This window comes from Athene noctua, chromosome 3, assembly GCF_965140245.1.
Source record: "Athene noctua chromosome 3, bAthNoc1.hap1.1, whole genome shotgun sequence".
NCBI lineage: Eukaryota > Metazoa > Chordata > Aves > Strigiformes > Strigidae > Athene > Athene noctua.
Genome location: NC_134039.1, coordinates 32124213 through 32148839, shown reverse-complemented (window position 1 = coordinate 32148839; position 24627 = coordinate 32124213). Strand labels below are relative to the sequence as shown.

The window sequence follows — 24627 nt, the reverse complement described above, 5'->3', positions numbered from 1 at the left end:
TTACACACTGTGAATGTGAGAAAAATTTAATTAGACAGTGAACTGATTACTGCCAGTTACGCTAGATATACAAAGGGGGCTGCCATTTTCTTGCTTGTCTTGTAATCTGGAACAGCAAGCAAAGAAATATTGACTTGAATTGTTGGTGCTGTCTTTTCAGAGATGCAAGATACATGAGAAAGCTGTAATAAGGATGACAACAGTAGCTAAAAATGTGAGGTTTGTTTACATGGAGGAGGAGCTATAAGCAAGGCTAACAAAAGAGTACTTGTTTGGGTTGGTTTTCTACCGGGGAAAACAAAGTATTTTGTCAGAAAGGCACTTCAAATAGAATAATTTGTCTAAATTTATACATTTTCCTTCCCCTGTATTTAAAACTCGGGGATAGTTTAATCCCCAGAGTATAGTAGATAGGCACAATAGATCCTTAAAACTGGGGAGATTTGGGCTACTTAGGTAAGGCAAGGAAATGTGAACTACAAGTTTTAAGATACAGTAGACCAAAAATCTGGTTTGCAATTCTTGAAGTGTCTCACTAGTTAAACTGGTGGGGTTTTGGAAAAGTGCTGATATCGCAGATGGGAAAGTACCAACCTATTTGCAGGTCAGTAGATGAAGTTATGGGAAGTGACCGTACCCTGAGAATGGCTGTGATGTATTTGTTGTTCTGAGTTATTTAGTCTAGCTGCTATATTCTGCAGTTTACTTTCCAGATCAGCTAGAGGTTGGCTCCATTCAAAGCCTGTAATATATTGCTCCAGAAGAAAAATAAATGGCTCACTGAAACCAGTTCTGGAAAAACTGAAATTTGGCCAGGAATAGATGGAAAAAGCAGTCTTTGCTCTCTAGAGATTACCTAGATTACCTGGTTGTATTGGTGCAGGTACAATTAATAGCTAAAATGTTTCCATAGAGAAAATTTTAATCTGTATCTGCCAGTTACTTCCCCTTCAATCCAGGGTAACATAATGACTAACAAAATGCTAAAGCAAAAACAAAGCCAGGATGTGTTCTGAATGGCTGAGGATCACTGGGTAGGGTATCTTTTTCCTGAACTTGTTAGAGAAGATTCCTGTCCGAGCATTGGATCTTCCCTTGTGAAATTCAGATAATTGAGCGAGGTTGGTGGGTTTTTTTTAATGGCTTTTTACGTTGCATTTTCTCTCTCCTATTAAACTCACCTTAAAAGTTGAACATGGTCCTGGCTGTGGACATCTAGAACTGATTCTTTTGACAGTCATTGACAGCTTTTGAGCACTAGATGGCAACACGATGGTTAAGAAAGGGATAGTAATAAAATGTAGGAGTTAGGATAGATAGAAAATTGTGAAAATATTTTTTCTGAGACTGGATTTTAGTGCTCTGTGAGTTGAATTAGCTGCAACACGTTAACAGGAACTTCAGTTTTAAGGAAGGGTCTCTAAAAAGCGGGTATTACAGTGGCTTTTCTTACCAGTGCAACCATAACTGCACTCGACAGTTGATGAGAACGGAGCCATTAAAATGATGCTGAATGTCAGTCAGATAAAGGGAATTGTGTTTTAAGAAGTGTATTCCATCAGTGCTGGTTCGGACACACATATCCAGTCACACCTGTGCCTGCCCAGCCCTGATGTGTACATGCCTGCACGTGTTTAATAACTCGCTGCTGTCACTCAGCAAGCATCCCAGCAAAGAGAAGTCGCTCCCCGACATCTCTTCGTCTCCCATGCCTGACCCGGGATTAAGTAAACGGGACCAGGCTGCTGAGCTGGGGGTAGCACATCCGTTACACGGCCCAGGTTGCCTTTCTGCTTTGTATTAATTTCAGCTCAGCCACGTGCTTTGGCACGTTAGAATTAACCGTCGTGAAGCTGTTCCGGTTGGGTTTCCCCTCAGAGGCAAGAACCCGGGACGGACCCACTGGACCGGGTGCTGCCCGACTTCTTCCCGGGAGCGGGGCGGGACCCCCACAGCCCTGTCCCGCAGCGTCCCGCCCGGTGCCCTGCTGTCGCTGCGGGCGGGGGCGACCACTGCGGACCAGGCCGCGACGCCACCGCCGCTGACCCGGAGACCGAGACGTCACAGCGGCTACGCGGTGCCGCCCGGCCAATCAGCGCGCCCCAGGGACCCAGCCCGGCGAAAGGCTGGACGGCCCAATCAGGGACCCCGCCGCGCCGTGCGTCACCGGCGAACTCCGCACGCCGTGGCCAATCAGCGGTCGGCAAGGCCCCTCCGCGCTGACGTCGCGGAGCGGACGAGAGGGCCCAGGGCGCGTGCGCGTGGGTTTCCGTTACCGCTGGCGCGCGCGCGTGGCAGGCGTGAGAGGAAGCGGGAGGAGCGGAGGGGGGAGGGGAGGCGAGGCGAGGCGAGGCGGCGGCGGCGGCAGCACCACTGAGGCCGGCGCGAGGCAGGCTTTCCGCTCCACCTTCCACCGGGAGCGCCAGACAGAGGCAGCGCCCGCTTCCCCCCCCCGCGGCGACGGGGAGCGGCTCCGCCCGGGCCCGCCAGTGACGCGAGGGGGAGGGCTGAGCGCCGCGCCGGGCCTCGGGCCTTGTAGGCCGCTGTCAGCGTGACTCGGCCGGGCCGGGCCGGCCCTCCCGCGCGCTCAAGATGTCGGCGCAGGCCCAGATGCGCGCCATGCTGGACCAGCTCATGGGCACGTCCCGGGACGGTAAGTGCCCCCCGGCCGGGGCGGGGGAGGGAAGGAGGGGGTGGAGTCGCCGAAGCCCCTGAGGTCACGTCGGTACCGGCCAGGCCGGCCAGCCGTTCACCGTGATTGGCAGGCCTGGGGCCCGCTCCCTGCGCGGGGTTGGGCCTGCCGAGGCCGTAGGTCAGCGGCAGGGTGGGGGCTTTCGGCGCTGCCGCCTCCGGGGCTCGGAGGAGCCGGGCTCCGCCTTCCCCCGCGGAGCTGCCAGCGCCAGCCGTTGTGCTGGTGGCGGGAGGCCGTGCTGCCGTTTCAGCTGCTGTTCAAGGGCTTGCAGCGGAACTACGCCGCTAAAGGCGCGCCCGCGGAGCCTTCCCGCGCGGATCACCACTGAGGGAGGCAGCGGTTGGCTAAGATTCAGGTCCTGGAGGGGAACAAACGAAAAAATGCCCCCAAACCAACAGCGGCTTCAGTAGAGCAGGGATTTTTTGTGTGTGCTATTACAGTTTTGTCTAAAGTCTGACCCAAACCATCATTTCAGTCAGCAGGTGGGTATGGCTGTTGCTTTTAGAAAGAGCGAGTGTAGTTAACCCGAGTGGATGAACTCTTAAAAACATACAAGCCCCAAACAGCTAACTAAAAAACATATAGAGGCAGTAATCCCGAGAGGGAGATGGTAGATGTACTGTCAGGTTTCAGATCGCTCTGCAGTCGCATAGTGAACTGAAGATTATCGCTGTGTAAAGCTGCTCAGAATTTTTATCAGGGTATGTGGCGATCAACATGGAAGTTTGAACTGGTAGTCGCCCATAAATCCATATAGTTTGGGGGCTGCTAGAAAAGAGCAGTTCCTGTTGTGCTGTGTAGTATTTTATTTATAAACAAGAGAATACTACACCTGAGGGTAGACAGCAATTAGAGATTATTTAAATGTTCTGCATGTTGTACTCCCTCTTGCAGATGTGTTACGTGTTTGTTTAAACTTCGTAATGAATTAGTGGTTACCTGTTTTGCCATGCACTGAGTAGGATGTATGAGCTGGGATGTACCTTGTATGTACCAGTTATGTGTTGGTACACAGTATTGTGATCTGGCAGCTTTTTTTAGTATGATCTAGGATTTTAAGTAAATGTGACTAGTTTTCACGTACCTAGTATATCGTGAATGCTTTCTGCTAAATGCTTGCAGTTGTTTTAAATGGGGACGTGATCATCTCATTGAAAAATTACTGTTCTTTCAGAGCAAGGCTGCGTAGTTAGTAGTCATTGTGCAGGATCTGACTTAGGGTGTTTTTGTCTTGCCCCGGAAGATTTTTTGAATACTTCCTTTGTGACTGCACGTGTCGAAGTGCTTGGCAAAGTAACACTGTGCTTGTGAAACTCAGGTTTTCCCGGTGGTGGCACCTAGATTGCTGCCTCAGGGCTACCAAAGACTACACGGAAGGTTTACAGCAGGGGGCCGTTTCAATTTGTAAAAGTATTTTCTATTGGGTCGTGGCAGAAGAGTGTGATTTACCTGTGACAGCTGCTTAAAAATGCTAAGTGGCTAAGATCTAAACCAGGAAAAGCCATTTCATACTAGATTTCCATTAGTTTTGTGAAAAAGCAGTTATTTTATGGATAATTATTTTTCCCCCTTCCACCTTCCTTGTAATTCCCAAACCACATGTGCTGAACTGTTTAGAAACTAACTGGCTAGAGAGGAGGCATTTAAACAAAATTGGCAGGGGGAAGGGGAAGAATAAGGAGAAATGACTGCAAAACTGGCTTCCATTGTTGGATTACGTGGGGAACTGAGGGTATCAGTGTAACACCATTCTAGTTTTTTTTTAAAAATTAAAATCCAGTGGGGCATTATTTAAATTGAAGTGTGCACAGGGATTGAAAAATCATCCTTTTCTCTAGAGCTGGTACTTATTAAATTCAAGGCCGGGCTCAAGGTCATTGAAATACTGTTAACCTTGAGAGCAGTGGGGATTGGGGTCGTTGTTTTTTTTATGTTCCTATCACCTGTGACAAATCATTCTATTTCTAGTAATATGCAAATAGTAGCTTTTCATTAGAAAGTGGCATTTTATTCATTTCTTGGTAGATCGTAAGTCTCATTTCACCATTTGTCCCCATTGCCTTTGGTTTTGCTCTGCCTGGCAGCAGAACAGTTTAAAATGTTTGTAAAAAAAAAAAATCTTTCTTGGGTGATGTTTGTGTTTTATGTTGTTCAGAATTACCAAAGTGCTTTTTAATTTCCTGATTACAGAATTTTATACTTTACACAGTTTGGGGGTTTTTGTTTGGTGGGGGGTTTTTTTGGAGGAGCCTAGAATGTGCAAGTTTAAAGTTCTTACCTATGTTAGAAAAGGCAGTGGGAATAGAACAAACGCAGAGGTAAATTCAAAATCAGTGTTGATGTCTGAATATTTAGTCTGTATTACTTTTTTGGAATTTACGGTATTATTTCTAGGGAACAGAAATGTGCTCTAAAAATGGCTTTGAAAATTTTGCAATGAGATGCTCAAGCATGGTTTCGGAGATGAACTGTAGGTTGTATTTTGTGCACACTCATATCTGGTGTCTCAGGGGCCAGAATGGAGAAGCTCAGAGGGTGTAGTTATTAAATGTTTTTATGGATTTGCTGTTAAGCACTGAGAACGCTTAGAAAGCACAGTTCTGTATTGGTCGAATTGATTCAGAAAATAGCCACTGAGCTGTAAGAAAATTTATGAAAAATAAGCTCTGTTAGTAAGGTGCCTTCTAATTTCAAACGGGGTTGCCCAACATGTGGCTGTCTGGAAGTGGGTATGTGGCTCCTGGCCTACCCCTTGCTCTATCCTTTCCCAGAGGGCCCTATGCCTGCAGGCCGGGAGAACTGAGAGCTTTGTGACTTCCTTTGGCAACCCGCTTCCTCCTTGTCTGAATTTTGGCAGTGGTATTGATGCACTTGTAGTCATACACTCAACGGGTGATGAACTGCTGCCTGGTACCTACCAGGCTGTGATGTTCAGGCGGCCCAGTGCTGTGCTGCTCTGTGCTTGTCTTTGCTCATGTGACAGACACCTAACAAAGTGAAACAGAAGGGACTGGGCAGATGCTCTTCAGCAGTTTCCAGTGACTTGCAGTTCTTAGAATTTAGATGGGGTATATAAAAATCAGTTGTACTGTTTATGTCAGTACAATGAAATCATTCTGAAAATGGCAGGTATAGTCCTGTTACACACCTGGAAGAGGCATGTTATTTAATAACAAGTGGGGTTTTTTTTAAATTTGTTAAATATACCTAAAACTTCTCTTGCATGCTTCTCTGATAAATGGAAAACTGGATTGGATGTGACTGTGCCAAAATATTTTTTTTAAAAAGTGGCTTAAATTTTTATGTTAATAAAAAGCTGGACTAATTTAAGAGTCATGACTGCAGGTTAAAAAACTCTTCTCTGAAGTATGCCATGCTAAGTACTGATAACCTGACATACTTAGAGAGGCTTAAATATAAACTACTGCATACATAGCGTGGGTTTCCCAAATACTGAGAAATAAGGAGTCCTAAAGACCAGGTAATAATCTTATGTACTCACATACAAATTTTTTCCTCATACTTTTTTTTTTAATGTCAGCAGTTAAACTAAAGGAGTTTTTATTACACATATGAATAGTTAAAAGGTTAGTTCAAGTTGTATTTATTGTTGATGACCAGAGCTGTGGGAACTGTTGCTCAGAAGGAGTTTAGGAGTAAGCTGATAGAGAAGTATGATTTTTGTATTTTAAAATACTGGTTTTTCAACTGTAAAATTGATTAAACATTTTTTTTATTAGTATGTTTAGGTAAGCCCTGTTTTTGCTCTTTCTATCCTGTAGAAAACAGGAGTGATCCGTACAAATAGGATCATGACTGTTTTAAATAGATAGTGATTTGCAAATTGATTGAAAGGTTAACAATTGATATTAGTACCTTAGGAATTTTTCTTGTTCTGGAATGTAGCCGAAATGAGCAAAGATTACCAAGTTTTCTTTAAAAGGCCTGATTGTAAAGATTCCATTTTATCTTAAATCAGCTTATCTTGTTCAGCTGGTTCATTTTCTGCCAGGTCAGTTACCTGCTCTGCCTTGCCATGTGAGTGCTAGAGTCAGTATGAAGAATTGGTTAGAAGCAGAAGGTGGAGCAGAATCAATTACTTCTGACAGTAGTGCAGACACAGAGCAGGTCCGAATGGGCCTGGAACAACACAACTTCTTGAAACTGCTGAGATGAGTGTTGCAAAGAAATGTGGTGGTGGTGGTTTTGGTGGTGGTTAGTAACTGCCACTACATCAAAATCAGGTTATAGTCTAGAAATGTGAAAAACAAGCAAAGTTAATTAGATTCTTCTTAAGAGAGATTTGTGTGTGCTTCTGAGACATGTCATGAAAACATATTTCCAAGCTTCCTAACAAATACTATGCTATGTTACTAGCATAAAAATCTTTGGATCCTTTAGATATACAGAACCCTTATGTTTGAAGTGCCAATCAGCACCTCTTTCACTTCACCTGCTGGCTTTTTTGAGTTGAACTGCTGTGTTTGGTGTCTTTAACTCAGTTCCTTAGCTGTTACAAGTAAAGCACTTTCCTTGTTCTAGATCATCATCTTCTGGCATTGAAACTTAACATATCCTTTTTGCATCTATCCGTGTCTTAATCAATTTTTCTGTTTTACACTAGCCACTTCAGTTATCTTCAGTAGTGGTTACTAATGTGTGACTTTTCTGTCCTCCTTGTTTTGAAGTGCTTTTCTTAGTCATCCTGTGTTTGGTGACATGCATTATATGGTAACATGGGTGTAATCTAGAACTTGTAACCATTTTTTAATTTCTTTGTTTCCATATAGGGTTATTAAGAGTTCTCTGTGTACTTGAGGATGAGTGCTGGGTTGATGTTGATATTTTCAGGGTACATAGATTTTGTTTTCTGCTTTGCTAATTTATGCTTGGAGGTGGAAGCTAGCATGTGCTTTTGAAGTTTCAATATGTAGTTGTCCATTACTGGAGGACTGCTAGCCAGTTGAGTAGCTTCAGGCTGAGAGGCAGGTTAGGAAGCCAAGAGCTTCCTCAGAGCTGCTCTTTCAAATACGGATCAGCAGCAAAATAAAGGCAGAAGAAACTATCTTGTATATATGAATTTCTGCAAAACCTACAGATTGTTGAATTAATATCAGCCCAGAAATCTGAAAATAGTAGCAATGCATAAACTTCCTGAGAAAAGATTCTTTGTCAATCAGGAATGATCAGAAGGCTTTAAGAGCGATGATCATGTTTAGTGAATTGTGTGTATTTTCTGGCTTCATTACAAAGAAGTACTTTTCAGTACTTTAGCCCTTAAAAATGAGAAGAACAGTGAAGGACTCGAGGAATTTTTCTACTCTGGATTAGGGACATTGTCTGAAGTGGCATTTATGAAGAAGCAAATGGGCATACTCATACCTCATAGAAAATAATCCCTGTATTTGTTCCAGTTGTGATCCATCGTCTAAATAATGTCTTCATTATATTCTGCATTCACAAGTGTTAATTCAGTCAGTGTAAACCAAAAGAATAATACATTTCTAAGCAGGATTCCTAAAGGTGTTATGGTAATAAAGTTGTGTCCAGTGTTAGTGACAAGAATATTAGAATTAGCTGCTAGTTCAGTGTGCAGCAGGAACAGGATCTCCTGTGACTGCACAACCCTCAATTAATGATACTGAATACTTTTTATACAGGGCTTTCTTTACTGGTGAAATTTGATATGCAGTCTTTAACCTGATATTCCACCTAGTTAGTAGCTCTTCATGAGGAAAACTTTCAGAGTCCCCTTGCCAGCATGTTGGGACTCATGTTTCAAAAATTTGAGAGGAAAGCTAACCGGTTTTGGTTGATGTAGCTTAATGCAGGAAATCAACGGCATGAAAATACACCTTGTTGTCTTTGCGTGGATTGCACCATTAGTTTGTGATTAGAGGTTACAGTTGGATTATAAATTTTCATCAGTGCATTGGAATTGTTGTTAGTGTATTAGGATACATCAGAATAGTAGACGCTGGATCAAATAAGTCATTGTTATGTTATAATGCTAAGCATTGTTGATACATAAGTGTTCATTCTGCTGGTTTGTGATTAAAATATACTGAACAGGAATAACATTGTGGAGGCTTGCTAATAGGTTAGACTTAGGAGTTCAAGGTGAGCTGTGTAGTACAAGTGCACGTTGTGAGTTTAACCTCTGGATGTTCCTTAATCAGCAGTATGCATTGGTCTTGAATACTGATGTTACTTTTGTAGTCGGCATGTTTAATACAAACTAGAAAACTTCCTTTAGAAAATTTACATTACTGCTATCATCTCTTTAGTATTTGTGTCGCTGGCATGCATTCGTCTTATGCTTATAAGGGGTATAAGATGTGCAAGTGTAGAAATTTCCTTGATTATTTTTTTTTTCCTTGAATGGTTTCGTTTCTGTTTCAAAGTTCTCCATTCATCTGGAAATAAATATTTTACAGAAATGTGGTTTGGGCCAGGTACTTTAAGTAAAACTAAAGTTGCTGCTGCTTGAGGAAAAATTAATTATCTGCATATAAACTTTATCAAACGTGAATTTTTTTAAATGGAGAAAATCTAATTGGAAACACAGGGATGACTTATAGTAACAGATGTTTCCTCCTGTAACGCCCTGGTAAATTACTTTGATTTCTTTAATGAGCATGAGTCCTAAAGGTCAGGTAGTTGAGTACTCTGCTATTCTTCAGAGGCAGGGTTAAATAAGTTGCTATTCTGAGATATTTTAATTATTTACCTATTAAAATAGAACTTGTAATAAGGTCTAAAATATCAGTGATAAATGTTTAAGGATACTTCTGAAATTTAGATGACTGCAGCTACTTGGTACCCAGATATATTATCTCCTTACAGAATACATAAAGCCTTTTTTTAAATACTCATGAACATTGTTTACATTCACTTGATTGTTTAACCATACAAAGAATGTATCAACCTAAGTACAGTTTGACAAAGAGAAGTAGTGTCTTGGTTATCTGACATACCACTGAAGTCCTCAGTGTAACACAACTTCTTGTGTTGTTTTAATTCTCAGAAGGCATCTGCAGAAGCCTCTTTTGCTATAGACTGGATGTCAGTTATATAGTGGATCCATAGATTTTATTCTGCCCTCCCCTGTAGACCTCAGGTCATCACCTACTCAAGATGATTCATCTATAGGTCAGCAGCAGAATGCATCTTCTGTCTTTGCCAACAGGTCTGCACTATTTATGGTTATTGGAGCTCACAAAATTAATAAAGAAATAAAATCATTTTCTTTTGAGGCTGTCAAGAGGGACACAAAATTCAGCCATGATTAGGACATAGTGTCGACACCTTATCTTTTTGATAAATCTTTCCTTCTGAAACAGCATAAATTAAAAAGAAATGCAAATTTATGAAACTGCTTTTCATAGGAAGGAAAAGGTAAATATCTGAATGCTCTGTGTATGGGGAGCCTTTCTGAAAGTCTCTTAAATACTAGGCCAAAGGCACAGTGCAGAAAGAATAAACATTTAAACTGTAAATGTGGAATGTGTTCTTGAGGCTGTCCTTGATCAGTTTCTGCTGCTCTCCCCCCACCCCCCAACCCCTCCCCCCACACCCCCGCTTTCTTTTCCCTTATGTTGTTTTATCTCAGTTTGGTAATTGTGATTATCATGCTATCTAATTAGATGAGAGAGACTGTATTGCAGCTGTAGCATCAGTTCCTAGTTGTGGTAGAGGTGTGAAAAAAGCTACCTCTAGATGTTGAGGTAACGTCTGTGAAAGTACTACTTGCCAATTTTACTTAAGGAACCATGAGTCTTTCAGCAATTTTCTGGTCTTAATAACTCCTTGACTCCTGATAGGTTAGTGTTATTAGGCCATTGGCTGTATTTTTTTTAAATACTTTTCTTGGTTTTGTTCATGTGTCTTTATATAGAAGAATCTTTACAGTCAACATGTATTTCTAGATGCTGTGTTAAAATTGCTGGCAGAGTCTATTATTCTATACAAACTGAACAATCTGGCCCCTTGTTTTATTTATAAAGGTTCAATGTATCTTTGCCTGCCTACATCAATCTGCAAGGGAGTGTCAGAAAGGCCCCGCATTCGCCGAGCCGTGAGTTATCAATAACTTTTCAGATGTGTTAATGAATGTGGAACAAACGCAGTTATGTGTTAAAAAAAAAAATATGGATCCACCTCCTAAAAAGAAAAGTGAAACCAAAACTCTTTACTGCAGTAGCAGGCATGATTATAAAAGGATTGCTCAAAATTTTTAGTAGTGTGAGTATAACTAAGCAGTAAGGTTGCCCTCTAGAAAACCTATTGTTGAACTGCTTTGAAGCTGTCTTTACCCTGTGGATTACAGGTTTTAACAGTTGTATCTTGCAGGCAAATTAAGCATGTGATGTTTTTGAAAACTTTTGTTTGATTAATAATCTGAAACTTGGCCCATCTGAAAATGTTATATATTAGCGTTGTATGCATAGAACTGATATTTTAAATTCTGATTGCGTAATAGTAAGAAAGGCTTGACTAATAAGATATGGGGGGGTTTATTCCCCTCTGTTGTAGTTACCTCAGTAATGAATTTGGCTTCTTGAATTGTTTAATAGATTCAAAATTCTGTGTTTCTGGTCATGAAGCCGTAAAATAACTCTTAATAATGGCAAAGTGTATCTATAATCTTTTAAATATTTGATAAAATGGAAAAGGCTGCTATCTGAACTCATTGTATATCTTTTTTTAACCTCAGCAGTCCTTCTTGCTTCAGTAATTCACCAGTAGGTTTTCAATTATTAGAGATCTTAACAAGTTGTGTTTAAAAAAAAAAAAAAAAAAAGTAAATAGATACATTCTGAGAGAGATTAAGGTGTTTTATCATGCCTGTGTCTTAACAACAAGAGAGCCATAGCAGTGATCTCTTCCAAATCTCCAATAGTGGTAATTGTGTTATGACTCGAAGGAAAACATATTCCCGCTCTCATCCCCAAAACAGCAGCTGGTTACTTTGTTATGAAGACTTCAGGTCTTGCTCGAAGATGGGGTTATTTAATTTGCAATTGGACCTCAGTGTGTGGGCAGGTTGATGCTTCTGCCGATGCAGGAACTACAACCTGCCATGATGAAGATGAAATTAAGATGTTCCTAGCCCAACAAACAGCATGTAGAGAAAAAAAATGGCTTATGATACGGAGATATGCAAACATCTGTAAAATAATTTTGCATATAGGCTATGTCCATATGTTTAACTGACTTTTTTTCAGGTTTTGTAAGCATTTCAAAACATTCTTCTGCCAACTCTTTATGCTACTCCCATCAGAAGTAAGAGGGTGCATTGCATCCAAGAGCAAAATCATAAAATGAGTATCAGGTGGGATTCGGTGAAGACTCTATGTGTATCATTTTGTGTTTATGAGGCTGCTTTTATATGCTAATTGTTGTATACAAATACATCAGTATTTCATACAAAATCTGAATAGAACATTATATAGTTCATTTAACAAATGCTGTTGTAGTAAAGCGTTTTTAAGCTAATTCTGTCTTTCTGGTTTCAAGCACTTTTCATGCTGCATTTTTGAAGCGGAAGTGTGTGAGGATGTTTAAATAACATTATAGAGCATTAAAACACGTATTTGTGTTTTTGGTGTTATTTGGCAAAGAAGCATACAGTGTTTTAAATTCTAGTTTTCATAGATCTTTACTGTGTGACAGGACAATGTTAGTATTTTGCATGTAACCTGCAGAACATGTCTGACTTCCCCAGATGTCTAACCTGGAATGTGCTGATTTCTATATTGCAGGTGACACAACCCGTCAGCGAATCAAATTCAGTGATGACAGAGTTTGCAAGAGCCACCTTCTCAACTGCTGCCCTCATGATGTGCTCTCTGGAACTGTATGTAGCTAAATCTTATGTTTTATTTAGATAAGAATGGAGAAATTTAATTATATTTCTTCTTTGCAGTATCTCTTAGTTTCATGGTTTTCAGCAAGTATCTAGTGATCTCTGGCCGTTCAGAGGAACTCATAAACAAATAATTCCTGGGTTATAAAGTTAGTTTTTAGAAGCTTCCTGCTCTGTATGCTAATTATTACTTATAAATTCAACATTGTTTGCTATAACATAAAAAATTAAATAAAATGTATAATGCACTATAGCAAAGCTGTTTTAAGCTTGTACAGTTGCAGCTAGTAGAAAAAAAAGAAATATGCATAAATTATGAAGTTACTTTCTTAAAACTTCTATGTTTTAGTGACAAAGTATGCCACACATTTCTACAGGGGAGAGGTGATTTTTCCTTGGAAATACTTTAGTGAAAGCAGTTGAAAGTTAAAATAACTACATTTCTAGAAACTGAGATGTATTTAACACGATAGTGACACTGTCCAATATACAGTTATTGTGCTGTTTTCACAAATTCTAAGACAATTTTAAAATCTCCATTTATGACATGTTAGTAACTTGTTTGACTCGTTTTTTGTGTACTCTGTAGTAGAGGTGCCTCTGAGCATAGCAAACAAGGGGCTTTGGCACATGCCGATAACTTTGTCAGTGTGCTGTGCTTTACCTTGTGGTGCCTGATTTAAGGTAGAGAAATTTTGATTTTTTTTTTTTTTTGTGAAAAGCAGGTGAGTTACATTGTGTTGATTATTTAACCTAATATTCCATGGTGTTAGAATAATTAACAGTAAAGAGATGTAGTATGATGATATGCAGAGTCTTGTGTGCCTGCCATTCTTAATACTGCACTTTGGTAGCTTTTCTTACTCACGTTGGTATGTTTTCTTACCCTGTGCTAGAGGGGAAAATAAGTACTGGAAAACTTGTCTTAAGGATTATTTGAAGCATTATTGGTTCTCTGTGCTGTATCATTCCAAATGGCGAACTTGACTGAAGCCTTTAATGAAATACAGAATGAAATTAATTTGCAAAATGGAAAACTGGAATGTGTGTATTTGGTAACTGACTCACCTGTCACCTGGCCTCTAATATACTTTTCAAGTAGCTGTGATTTTTAAATTACCAGAACTTTTTTGGTTGATTAAAGGACTTCAAACATGCATGCACACACACTAACTTTGTTTATTAATTTTGGTGTTTGTACTGACAGACCAACAGTTAAAAGTCTGTCCTTCCATCTTGAGTCCCTGCAAAAATAGGTGCAACTAATTGTTAAGCACAAGGAGAAGAGGCTAAATAAATAGAACGGAACTAAACAACTTAGCATTTGTCTTAATAAAAAAGGCAATGGAATAGAAAAGGTCCATTTGTTGAGCTGCTTCATAAGTCTTGTGGCCTTCTAAATTTTTTTCTGTCTCCTTAAAGACTCTTTTTCCTTTTCCTTTTGTATCCCAAAGTATCATGCAATGATGCCTCTTGTGCAGACCAAGCATGTAGGTTAGGCCTGCTTACCTGGTTTAAGTCCCCACTGAGAGTTCTCATCTGTCCCATACAGGATTCTGCTGCTGCTCTTGGAGTACTGTACTAAACTTACTCAGTGAATATCAATCTCTTTCTTTTTTTTTTTTTTCCTTCCTCATAATGCAGTTAGTCATCGTAACACAAAATATGTTCCTTCTTTTAGTGGGAGTAGTAGAAAGGGACTCATAAGGGACAGGCTATGTCTGATCATGTGATGTTCTGCTTTTTACCTAGTCATGGATCTGAAGAAATGGACTTTCTTAATATCACAGTTTTTAAAAGGGGAAGAAGCATGTAGTGTGACTAAACAGTTGATTTGGGAAACGGCTGTGGAGTTCTCTCCAGAGTTTTGATATGAAAGTTTTGATGCATCATTGTTCAAGATTTGTAGGTAACAAAGATTGAGTGACCATTTTTTTGTTAATTCAAATCCAGAATCTTATGCTTCTAACAGAATAGGTTCTCTGGTGACATCTTACAAGGTTCAGGCTTCGAACTGACTAGATTCTCAGTAAAATAATAGACATTGCCATTTTTTTGTGTGTCACAAGATAATCTGTGCAATTCTTATGAACTGCATATTACCGTTCCCATCTGCAAAATGCAGACTTCTATGCTATTCTGATCCACCCACTCTTCCAAAAGCACTCAAGGAGGACATTCACGAGTAACGCAAGGCAAACAAAATGACTCATATGAGTAGGCTCTGTGAATTTACTGTGTTCTTTTCCTTAATGGCCAGATACCCAAAACTCTGCCAAGGAATTGATTTCCCTTGACAATAAAATCATGTTCCCCAGGCTGCAGTATGTACTAGTAAAAGCAGTGCGTGTATACTTTTCTTAGAAGATTGGAGACTCTCTATTTGTTGTCCAGATTTCTGCATATGTTATCTCTTCTCATTAAAGTGCATGCTTCTTTTTAATAATACTCTGTGAAGTCTTTTTGTTATTTCTAGACTTCTCCAGAATACTGCAGTAGGTAATTTACACAAGTTTCTTTGATCAGATTTGTCTTTTGATTAACTTTAGAAACATTTCGGGAAAAAAGCATCCATATAAATTAGTAAAGTTTTGAGTTTTACTAGGAAATTTCTGTTGTCTAAATTGGTAACAATGCACAGCTTCCTACTTTTTTGATCTTTCTTTTGCACTTCCCTGTGTCAAGTTTCCTCAGAGTAGTTTATATTTAAAGGAACAATAAAGTTGCCTTTAAAGGAACCCTAAATATTTTACTTCGGAGTGTATCACAGAATCATCTAGGTTGGAAAGGACCTTGAAGATCATCTAGTCCAACCATTCGCCTAACTCTGACAGTTCCCAACTACAGCATATACTTAAGCGCTAAAACGACCCTACTCTTGAACACCTCCAGGGATGGTGACTTCACCACCTCCCTGGGCAGCCCATTCCAATGCCTAACAACCCATTCTGGAAAGAAATACTTCCTAATATCCAGTCTAAACCTTCCCTGGTGCAACTTGAGGCCATTCCCTCTTGTCCTATCACTTACTACTAAGTTAAAGAGGCTCATCCCTAGCTCTCTGCAGCTTCCTTTCAGGTAGTGAAATTCTTTCTTCTGGCTGCTGCTGCCAACCGAACAGTTCATTCTGTATCAGTTTCTCTCTTCTTCCATTTTTTTTGGATAGACTTCTGTAGAAATTAGGAGATTTTGATTACATTCTGATTTTATTTAGAGATGTGTTTTTCTGCTACTAGGTTTCTGGTTTTGTAGACTTGAAAATCCTGTCATGCAGTTGGGTGTCTCTCAGTGTCTGCAGGAGATGGCTTTGTGTCACTTTTGGGGGAGAGACAGGGAGAGTATGGGTTTGTATTTTTTGTGGTCTCCTTCTGAGAGCAATGGGAATAATGGGCTATGTGGAAGACAACAGTAAGTCTCAACAGCAAAAATGTAAACAAAGATAAAATTGTAGCATCTTTCAGTTTATTAAATTCTAATTACAAATCTATTGTGCTCTGTGATTATCTTTTTATATTAGTTTTGAATTTTGTGTGAGGCACACAGTAAACTAATTGGTAAGATCACAGAAGTGACATCGTATTCAAGGTTGTAGAACAATATCTGTTTAGGAGCTGCTTTTGACAGTGCCTCTCATTTTTAACTGACATTTTTTCATGTAGTCCTGCTCTGCTTTTCCATAATGATCACTTGGACACTGGTTCACATGCATAAGTCAGTGGTTTAAAGTTTCATTTCAAGTTGAGAACTTTATAATGAGAGATTCATAAGATTTTGTAAACCCTGGCTACTGGGATAATGAATAATTTACCACTTAGCAGTTTGTATTTAAATTTGTTTTTCTTAAAGGGCTAACACTTTAGGTTTTTTATCCTTAGTAGTCATTGATGATCAGGCTTGGGGGTTTTTGTTGGTGGTTTTTGTTTGGTTTTTTCCAAACATGGTTCTTGAGCTATTTTTCATTAGCATTACAAAAATGTTTGTTTATATTTAATGATACTATGAGGACTGCAGCTGCATATGTAGGAGTCAGATGACTCCCCTTTAATGGTACAAACCTGTTAGGCAATGTTCTCTGTATGTAAGCTCTGTGCTGTCTCCAGCCGGTTTTACAAGCTGTATAAGAATGTGTTTTCTCTATCTTTGTATATTTTTGAATGAATAGCTGAGTACTAATGAAAATGACAAGGTGGGAAGATTTAAAGCAAGTACCTTTTAATAAGGCTAAAAGTAGTAATGTCCTGAATATTTATAGTAACTTGCTAGCTCTCTTTGAAGAGCACAAGCAGTTCAACACTTAGGCAGCAATCTGGCTTTCTTATTAGCTTGATTGTGCTTCCCTGTTGAAAAAATTTCACAAATAGTTATGGGGTCTTGCAAATCATGGTTGAAAAACTCCTTTCTTCTGAGTGGATTAAGTTTGTGTTTATGTGTATTTTTTGAGGGACATTGCTTCTTGCATTTTATTTATACAGACCTCACAGTATGCTCTGTCAGCATAGTCCTGCAGTTAATTTTATCTTTAGGTGCTCATTAATTTATTGCACTTAGCTCTTCAGGATTCTTGCTGACTGAAACCATATTAAGACCTTGGTTTAGCAAGATACTTTTATACATGATTAACTCTAAGCTTATTAGGGGAGGAATTTGGCTCCAGATTAAGACATCTAAATTTAGGTTTCAGCTGAGGAGCTTGCTGTTGAAGTTTGTACTGGAGTCAGAAAGGATCTAGGCAGGGGAGCCTAGAAAAAGATTCAGTTTGCCTGCCACTGGGTATCCCTCTCAAGGTGGGCTGAATCCATTTAGGCTTACTGACTGTACTGTCTAATCTCCTTTTACTGTAGAAGAGAAGTTTGGATAGTTCACATATCTGCAGATAGGTGTTAGTAAGGTGTTTTAATCTGGAGTTGATTTCTTTGCCAGTAGTCTTATTGGCTCAGTGCAACTATTTCCATGCTTAAAATTTTGGTATATCAGTGAGATTATTTGCTATGGTGTTACAGAAAGCAGGCATTCTGCTGGAGGGTATCAGCTTTTCAGTTCAGGATTGATTTGATCATGTGAACTGCTTTAGCTTTGCAAATCAAATTAAATTAGGCTTGCATAAGGTACCTCAATTTGTAGCCTTCAGACCAGTGGTGATGAATTGTAAAGTGCTATGTTGTCCTGGTAAGTGATCCCATCAGTCTCTTAAAATGTATTCTTCATTTCTTTGACCAGTGCCAGGAAAGTGAACTGATTGTACCATATTCCATTTTAATGGGTTTAATTTATCTATATGAAGGGGTTTTTTGTTACTCGCTGTATGGTTATCTAACTTCAGTGTTAATATATAGTTAGACTATAAGACCAAATACTCTGTAAACACTGAAATATCTCATTTAAAAATAAGACAGACTGCTGCTAGCTTTGTCTTTCAGTGAAGATCTGTTCTAACAATTTGAAAGTCTTCAGAAGTGAGAGTATGGTTAAATGTCTTTTAAAGTATTATACTTCTGAAGATACCTGTAATTTTCAGTGGTTGCTAAGGACTTTAATAACTTAATTTCTGCCTCTCTTTAGCTCAGCATTTCTTTCCTGCTAGTGAAGTCCTACAAAAGTTAACCCCATCAGTGGAGTCAGAGGACTTAAATAATGCGTTATTATTATCACAGAATCATAGCATAGTTTGAGTTGGAAGGGACCTTAAAGATTACCTAGTTACAACACCCTGCCATGGGCAGGGACACCTTCCACTAGACCAGGTTACTGAAATCCCCATCTAACCTGGCTTTGAACGCTTCCAGGGAGGGGACATCTGCAACTTCCCTGGGCAACCTGTTCCAGCGTCTCACCACCCTCACTGTGAATAATTTCTTCCTTATATCTAACTTAAATCTACCCTCTTTCAGTTGAAAGCCATTACCCCTTGTCTTATTGCTGCGTGCCCTTGTGTAAAGTCTGTTCCCAGGTTTCCTGTAGGTCCCTTCCAGGTACTGCAAGGCTGCTATAAGGTCTCCCTTGAGCTTTCTTTTCTCCATGCTGAACAACCCCAATGCTGCGATCTCAGCCTGTCCTCATAGGAGAGGTGCTCCAGCCTCCTGATCATATTCATGGCCTCTTCTGGACTCACTCAAGCAGTTCCCTGTCTTTCTTACGTTGGGCGCCCGAGAGCTGAACTCAGTACTGCAGGTGGGGTCTTACAAGAGCAGAGGGGGAGAATCACCTCCTTCAACCTGCTGGTCACGCTTCTCTTGATGCAGCCCAGGATGCTGTTGGCTTTTTGGGCTACAAGTGTATATTGCTGGGGCGTGCTGAGCTTCTTATCAAGCAGCACCCTCCAGTCCTTATCTCAGGGCTGCTAAATTCTCCCCTTCTGAGTGTGTGTTGCCTACAAGAGAGTATGGGCTTTTTCACAAGTCTAGAAGTCTGTCAGAAACAAAGTTAGTGCAGATGAAAAGTGAGTTCTATAATAGGGAAGATCTTGGCAAAGAGTCTACCTGCAGCTGCCTCTTACCAGTAGCAAGGGTTTTCTCATACAGACAGACCCCAGTAGTTACCTTGACAATCTGATAAAGTGAGAGACGTGGTTTCTCCAATATAAATCTTTCAGTAATGTCAGATCTTTCTAACAAGCAAGCAAACAAAAAGGCTTCTCTTGCTGAATGTGAACTGCTTTGGTATGGGTATCTTTATAGTTAGAAAGAATTCTCTACCTAAACATTGCCTAGAGTATCTTTTTTCAAAGCCTGTCAAAGATGCATGCTGGTTTTGGAAGCACTGATAGCGTGTGCTACTATGTCACACTTGGCTCAACATCAGCCTGCTGTGTTTCAAGTACCTGTGGCTTTTCTGTGCTCTTTTTGCACTTAATATAAAGTACATTCAGTAATCTAATCTCTGATGTCAAAGGAATTTGTAGTAGTTTTAAAAGTGCCAAAATGGAAATTTTTCTGGAGCTCAAGATCTGAAAAGGAAGCCTTTTTAATTTCATGTTTCAGAAACAGTATTACATCAGTTTAGTCTCCAATTCAGTTATTAGTGTCAGCTACTGTTTTGCAGAGCAACTCTTTAGATTCTCTATTGCCCAAGTTCTCAGCCAGCTCTTCCTTGTCTGTTCATAGTTAACTAACACGATTCTCTTTTTTTGGTACCTGATTTGGTCAAAGCACAATTTTGCATAATTTTAAACATAAGTAATACATATTTCAGTATTAATAACAAAGGCATTTATATCCATTTTGTGGATGCGATGACAAAAATGATTACTAAATCATTTCAATATGCGTTGCTTGGGATGGAAGACCAGTTGTCTAAACCTCGCTTCTGGGAAATCAAGTAGCATTAATTGTCCATCTAACACTGAGAAGGAAGTATTACAGAAAACAGTTAGCAAGTTGTTAGTAGAAGGCACTAGTTTCTTAAGCAGAGCTCAGCAATAGCAAAAGGAGTCCTGATATCCTGCTTTGCATGTGGTTGCCTAGATTATTTTCTAGACTAATCTTCAGCAATAGTTTTCACTTGTAAGAAAGATTCTCCAAATACGTAGGGTTTTTCTGTTTTTAATATTCAGTAAAATGCAGTAACTGCAAAAAGCCCCACAGCATAGCTTCACATATTCAATAAACTTTAGGTCTGTCTAGCCTGGGGACTTAGGTGTTCTCACCTTCCTTAATTTGCTTTACTCATCAGGACTCTTCTGTAAATCACTCTTAAGTAGTGTAAGTCTGTCTGAAAGTCAGTTTATCAACAGTGAAAAACAGTTTCTGTTCTTCCTTTTTGCACCTTCATTAGTTCAGTGTCTGAATATTATCTCCCTCATAGCTGTCTTCTCTTTCAAAGGTGATTGATCCTAAAGTGGTTGACTACCAGTGCTTGTTTTTTGCCTCTTGGGGAGGGCATGTCTTGGCACCAGATCACAAGGTGGACACATGCAAAATGAAAATAATGTGTCTCACTGTATGTTCTGTCCATTTCCACTTACTGTCCATCTACTTTGCAGCTAGTCAGATGAGCCAAATTACAATATAGCTGCTCTGTGCTTATTGAGGTCCTTGGCAATCCTGATCCAGCACAGACTTTTAACAGTAGACTTTTAACAGTAACAAATCGTCCCCAAGATGAGTTGACTTTGCCTGATGTTATATAATTTATACCAGCAGAAATGCTTTTTAGCCTGATTTTGCATATAATATGCAAACTGGTTTAAGAGTTTTAAATGGGTTTTTTATGTCTCTCTACATTGGGATTTACTAATAGAACTTTTAAGAAAGAGATTTACGAGTAATATTTCTGTGAAGGTGCTTTCAGAGGATTAGCCAAGACTAGTATAGGCTGTATTGAGGAATGCTTCTAATAACAATGTCATTTGTTTAATAACAAAGCTAATGAAAAGAATCCTTTTCTCTTGTGCCTGCTTATTGCTCCCTGTCCTTTATGCCACATGTGTATTTATAAGGCTGTGCTCTGTTGGATCAAAGAGGGCAAAGGGAGCCAAAATTCCCTGTCCTCCGAGACATCTAAAAGAAAGAAATCCTCTGTAACAATCCCTGTCATACCTCAAAATTTCTGCTAATACTACTGAAGTTATTAAAGAGTTTCTGAAGTGGTATCTTGATACTGGAAGAGATCTTAGCTGCTTACGTCCACTGTTATGTTGCCCCCTACATACTGTCAGCACATATGTTTGTGTGGCTGTCTGACAAGCTGAACAGAGGTACGCTGCTGAAAAATTGCTTCTTTTTTTGTTTGCCAAGATATGTTTTACGTAGTCATACCCAGATTGTGTTCGACTGCATAGGCAGGTGTGCCAGTATGGGATGGGCACAGAGCAGTGATAAAGGCAGGACAGAAAATTTTTCGGCAGTATTGCTAGCTCAGTGTAATTACCCTCCTTTCGGGTTATGGATTTACAATTCCCAGTAAGAAGAAAAGACATCAGAAAATGTACTGTCTTGAGGAGGGCAAATCCAACCCTAATAGAGGGAAAAGAAGTATAAAGAAGATGTAAATTGAACAGTGTTTCATGGTAGTGTCATGTGAATTCTGTTTTTTTGAGTGTGACAGAAGTTTTATTTCATGCAGTTATTCAAAGTGTATGTAGATTGCATCAGTTCTTTCTGGTGGATATGTTTCAGGCTTTTTGTCATTGTATTCAGATCTATTAAAGTGCTTCACTAGCCTTATCTATACATTTAGAACTGGAGTGCTTCACTTAAAACAGGACTGACCTTGAGTTTTACAGTTTAACCTCAAATAAATACCTTATCAGTACAAGTGATGAATCAACATAAAGACAAGCTTTTCACAATTTTAGGAGGATTTTTAAGTGTCCAATTTTCAGATCATTTTAATATGCTATTTCCTAGTACTGAAGTACTTTCCTGATAGAATGCTGCAGTTTAAATAATGTCAGCATCTAATGAATTGGAAATAGACATGTGTAATACATTGCTCAACCTCAAGGTCTTTGTGGATTTGCATTGGTTAACAAAATTGCTGAAGTCTTGTGTAGTTGCAAAGAGAAAAGCTAATCTTTTTCTTTAGCATTGCAGTCATAAATTCTGTATTGCCATCAGACGTTTTCTGGAAAACAGATTTATAGTGGCTGAAGGATATTTAAATAATGACAGTTTATCAAAAACTTCCAAGTTCAAAATTCTGTATTTTAACAATATGTTTTCTGTCTTTAACATTTCAGATAAACGAACTTCTGTAAAAATTGCTTTAATGGATTTGTTGGAACATCTAACTTGATGATTGGAGAAGTTGACAGCAATTGCTGTTTAGGTTTTTTACTATACTTGTGAGACTTGAATTGCTACTTAAATGCAAGTATTTGGGTTTTTTTAAAAAAAAAAAAAAAAAAAAAGCCCTTGTTAGGCTCAGATCCAAATGACTTGCAGCAGTTCCTGAATCTTTTCTTTACAAAACTCACAATACAGGTTATTAATTCTTTTAGTTTTGGTTCTAAAACTGTTACTAAACTACAACAGTATCAGCCTTTATCCTCAGAGTTCAACTTCCATTATGTGCATTCAGTGTTAATACTAAGAAAAATTAATCCTTTCTTAAGTGAGCAGTACCAAGAGCAGATTTAACTGAAACTGTGCTGTTTTAAAGTGATGCAAATAATAATCACTTTCAAATATTATATATCAGCTTGCTCTTTTGCAGAGAGAGTGCCTTGGTTTGGTTCAATTTTGTTTGTTATAAATTGGGGGGGTGGGGTGTGTTTGTTTTGTGCTTTGTTTTGTTTGGGGGTTGGTTGTTCTTTGGGGGTTGTGGAGTGGTGTGGATTTTTTGGTTTTGCTTTTTTTTGTCGTGTACATTGCTCTGTCTTGATCACAAAACAAATTTTCAGGGAATTTGAATTAGAATTTCTTGTGTGGTATGCAAATTTAAATTTAAAACCAATATTTGTTGCCTAATAAGATTCTGGGCACTCTTCTCGGTGACATTGTATGCAAGATTAGTGATGCAACCTACTTACTTTAAGTTCATGTTTCCTTCCTGCCCTTCCTAGAATGATTTTATATTACAAGTAAAATACCTATACTTTTTCTTCCCTGATTCTTGAACATAGTCTGACACTCAGCTCATCTACACTTATCTGCAGAACGTTTGCTGGGATTTGATTTTTGGCCATCTTAAAATGCTTCAAAGAGAGTTTTTAAGCAGCACTTACAGTGGTGTGCTGTGGTCGTGGCTATTTCAGGTCATGAATATAACTGGAACATATATTGTAGAGTGTGCATACAGTTCAGACCAAGCATTTCACCATTTAATTGCCAGTTATTTGTGGGGAACTTGGTTTTCCTAAACTGCTTTGATTGAATACAGGATGTGCCACTTCAGTCACTTTTTTGAACTTTTCAGTAAAACAACATTTTTGCAGGACGTTAAAGATCCTCTGTAATGCGAACAGACATCGTGACAAGGTGTTCATTCTGTCTGCTTTTATTATTTCCTGATGTTTATTAAAGATTTATATTGCCTTACAGCTTTATTAAACTGTCCTGCTGTTCCCACAGGGTAGATTTGCTTCAGAATATTTGACAGTCAAAGACAATTGTGCTAACTTCATTCCTTGTTACACTTCTGAAAAGTTAAACCACTTTCCCTCTGTCTCTTTTCAGAGAATGGACCTTGGAGAATGCTTGAAGGTACATGACCTGGCATTAAGGGCAGACTATGAAATAGCATCCAAAGATCAAGACTTCTTCTTTGAGCTTGATGTATGTATTTTGTCTTAATGTTAGGAGAAAGCATAATTTGTGTACCTAGGTGGATAGACCAAGCAACAAAAGTTTTGGCATACAAAGGAGGAAGACTTTTCAAAAGTAATTTTCTAGAAAGAGGCAGAGAAACCCTTGTCACAGTTACATAAGATGCATGCCTCTATGATTATATGCAAGTATTTAATTTGTACTGGTAGTCATCTCTAGGTAGAACTGTTAACAGCCTTTTACAGAACAAATTATCATAGAACTGGATGCTTAGTGTTATCAAATAGCAAGCAAACGTTAAGGCTGTGTATGCTTTGGAGAGAGTCTTAAATTCTGTGCTTATTGAAGAAAGTAATTTTGTATTGGGGATAACAAATCACATGCTATGTCTCAGTACACCATAGTTTGAGTAATACAGTTTTGAACTCCCAACTAGGAAGTTAGTCTTCACTAGGACAAAAAGGGTTGGGGGTTTTTTGTTGTTTTTTGGAGGGATGGTGTTAATATGCTTAATAGCTTAAAACCCTAGTGAAAAAAATTACAGTATTGCATGTATTGGCTGGGTGAGGTGAACCTGAATATCCTTTGAAGAATTTTAATGCATGTTAGAAATGCTCCCTTCTTAGAGAAGACTTAAGACAGATTCACTTCCAAATTTCTGCAAATACTTAGAACTATAACAATGTGTAGTCTATGATTTTTAAAATGTTGTGTATTAATATATGTAACTAATCACCATAAACTGCTGGATTATTGTTTTACAAAGGTTTCACTAGTAAAAACTTGTTGTCTTTATTAACCTTAACACTTAAGATTTATTAAATATTCATGTTCTTGACAGCATTGATCAGTATCCTTTATTG

At 39.1% G+C, this 24627-nt stretch overlaps 1 protein-coding gene across 5 annotated transcripts in view; it reads left to right on the top strand.

Annotated features, from left to right (window-relative positions):
- Nucleotides 1-2296: 2296 nt before the first annotated feature.
- LUC7L2 (LUC7 like 2, pre-mRNA splicing factor) overlaps nucleotides 2297-24627 on the top strand; it is a 35505-nt gene continuing 13174 nt past the window's right edge. For 3 of the 5 annotated variants that reach the window (XM_074902609.1, XM_074902607.1, XM_074902606.1), the window contains exons 1-3: nucleotides 2297-2653; nucleotides 12457-12551; nucleotides 23675-23773. In XM_074902609.1, the coding sequence (XP_074758710.1) occupies nucleotides 2593-2653; nucleotides 12457-12551; nucleotides 23675-23773 (255 nt within the window). In that variant the 5' untranslated portion in view covers nucleotides 2297-2592. Of the gene's footprint in view, nucleotides 2654-10704; nucleotides 10770-12456; nucleotides 12552-23674; nucleotides 23774-24627 lie in introns of those variants that run through there. The other 2 variants (XM_074902611.1, XM_074902610.1) reach the window with 2 other exon arrangements.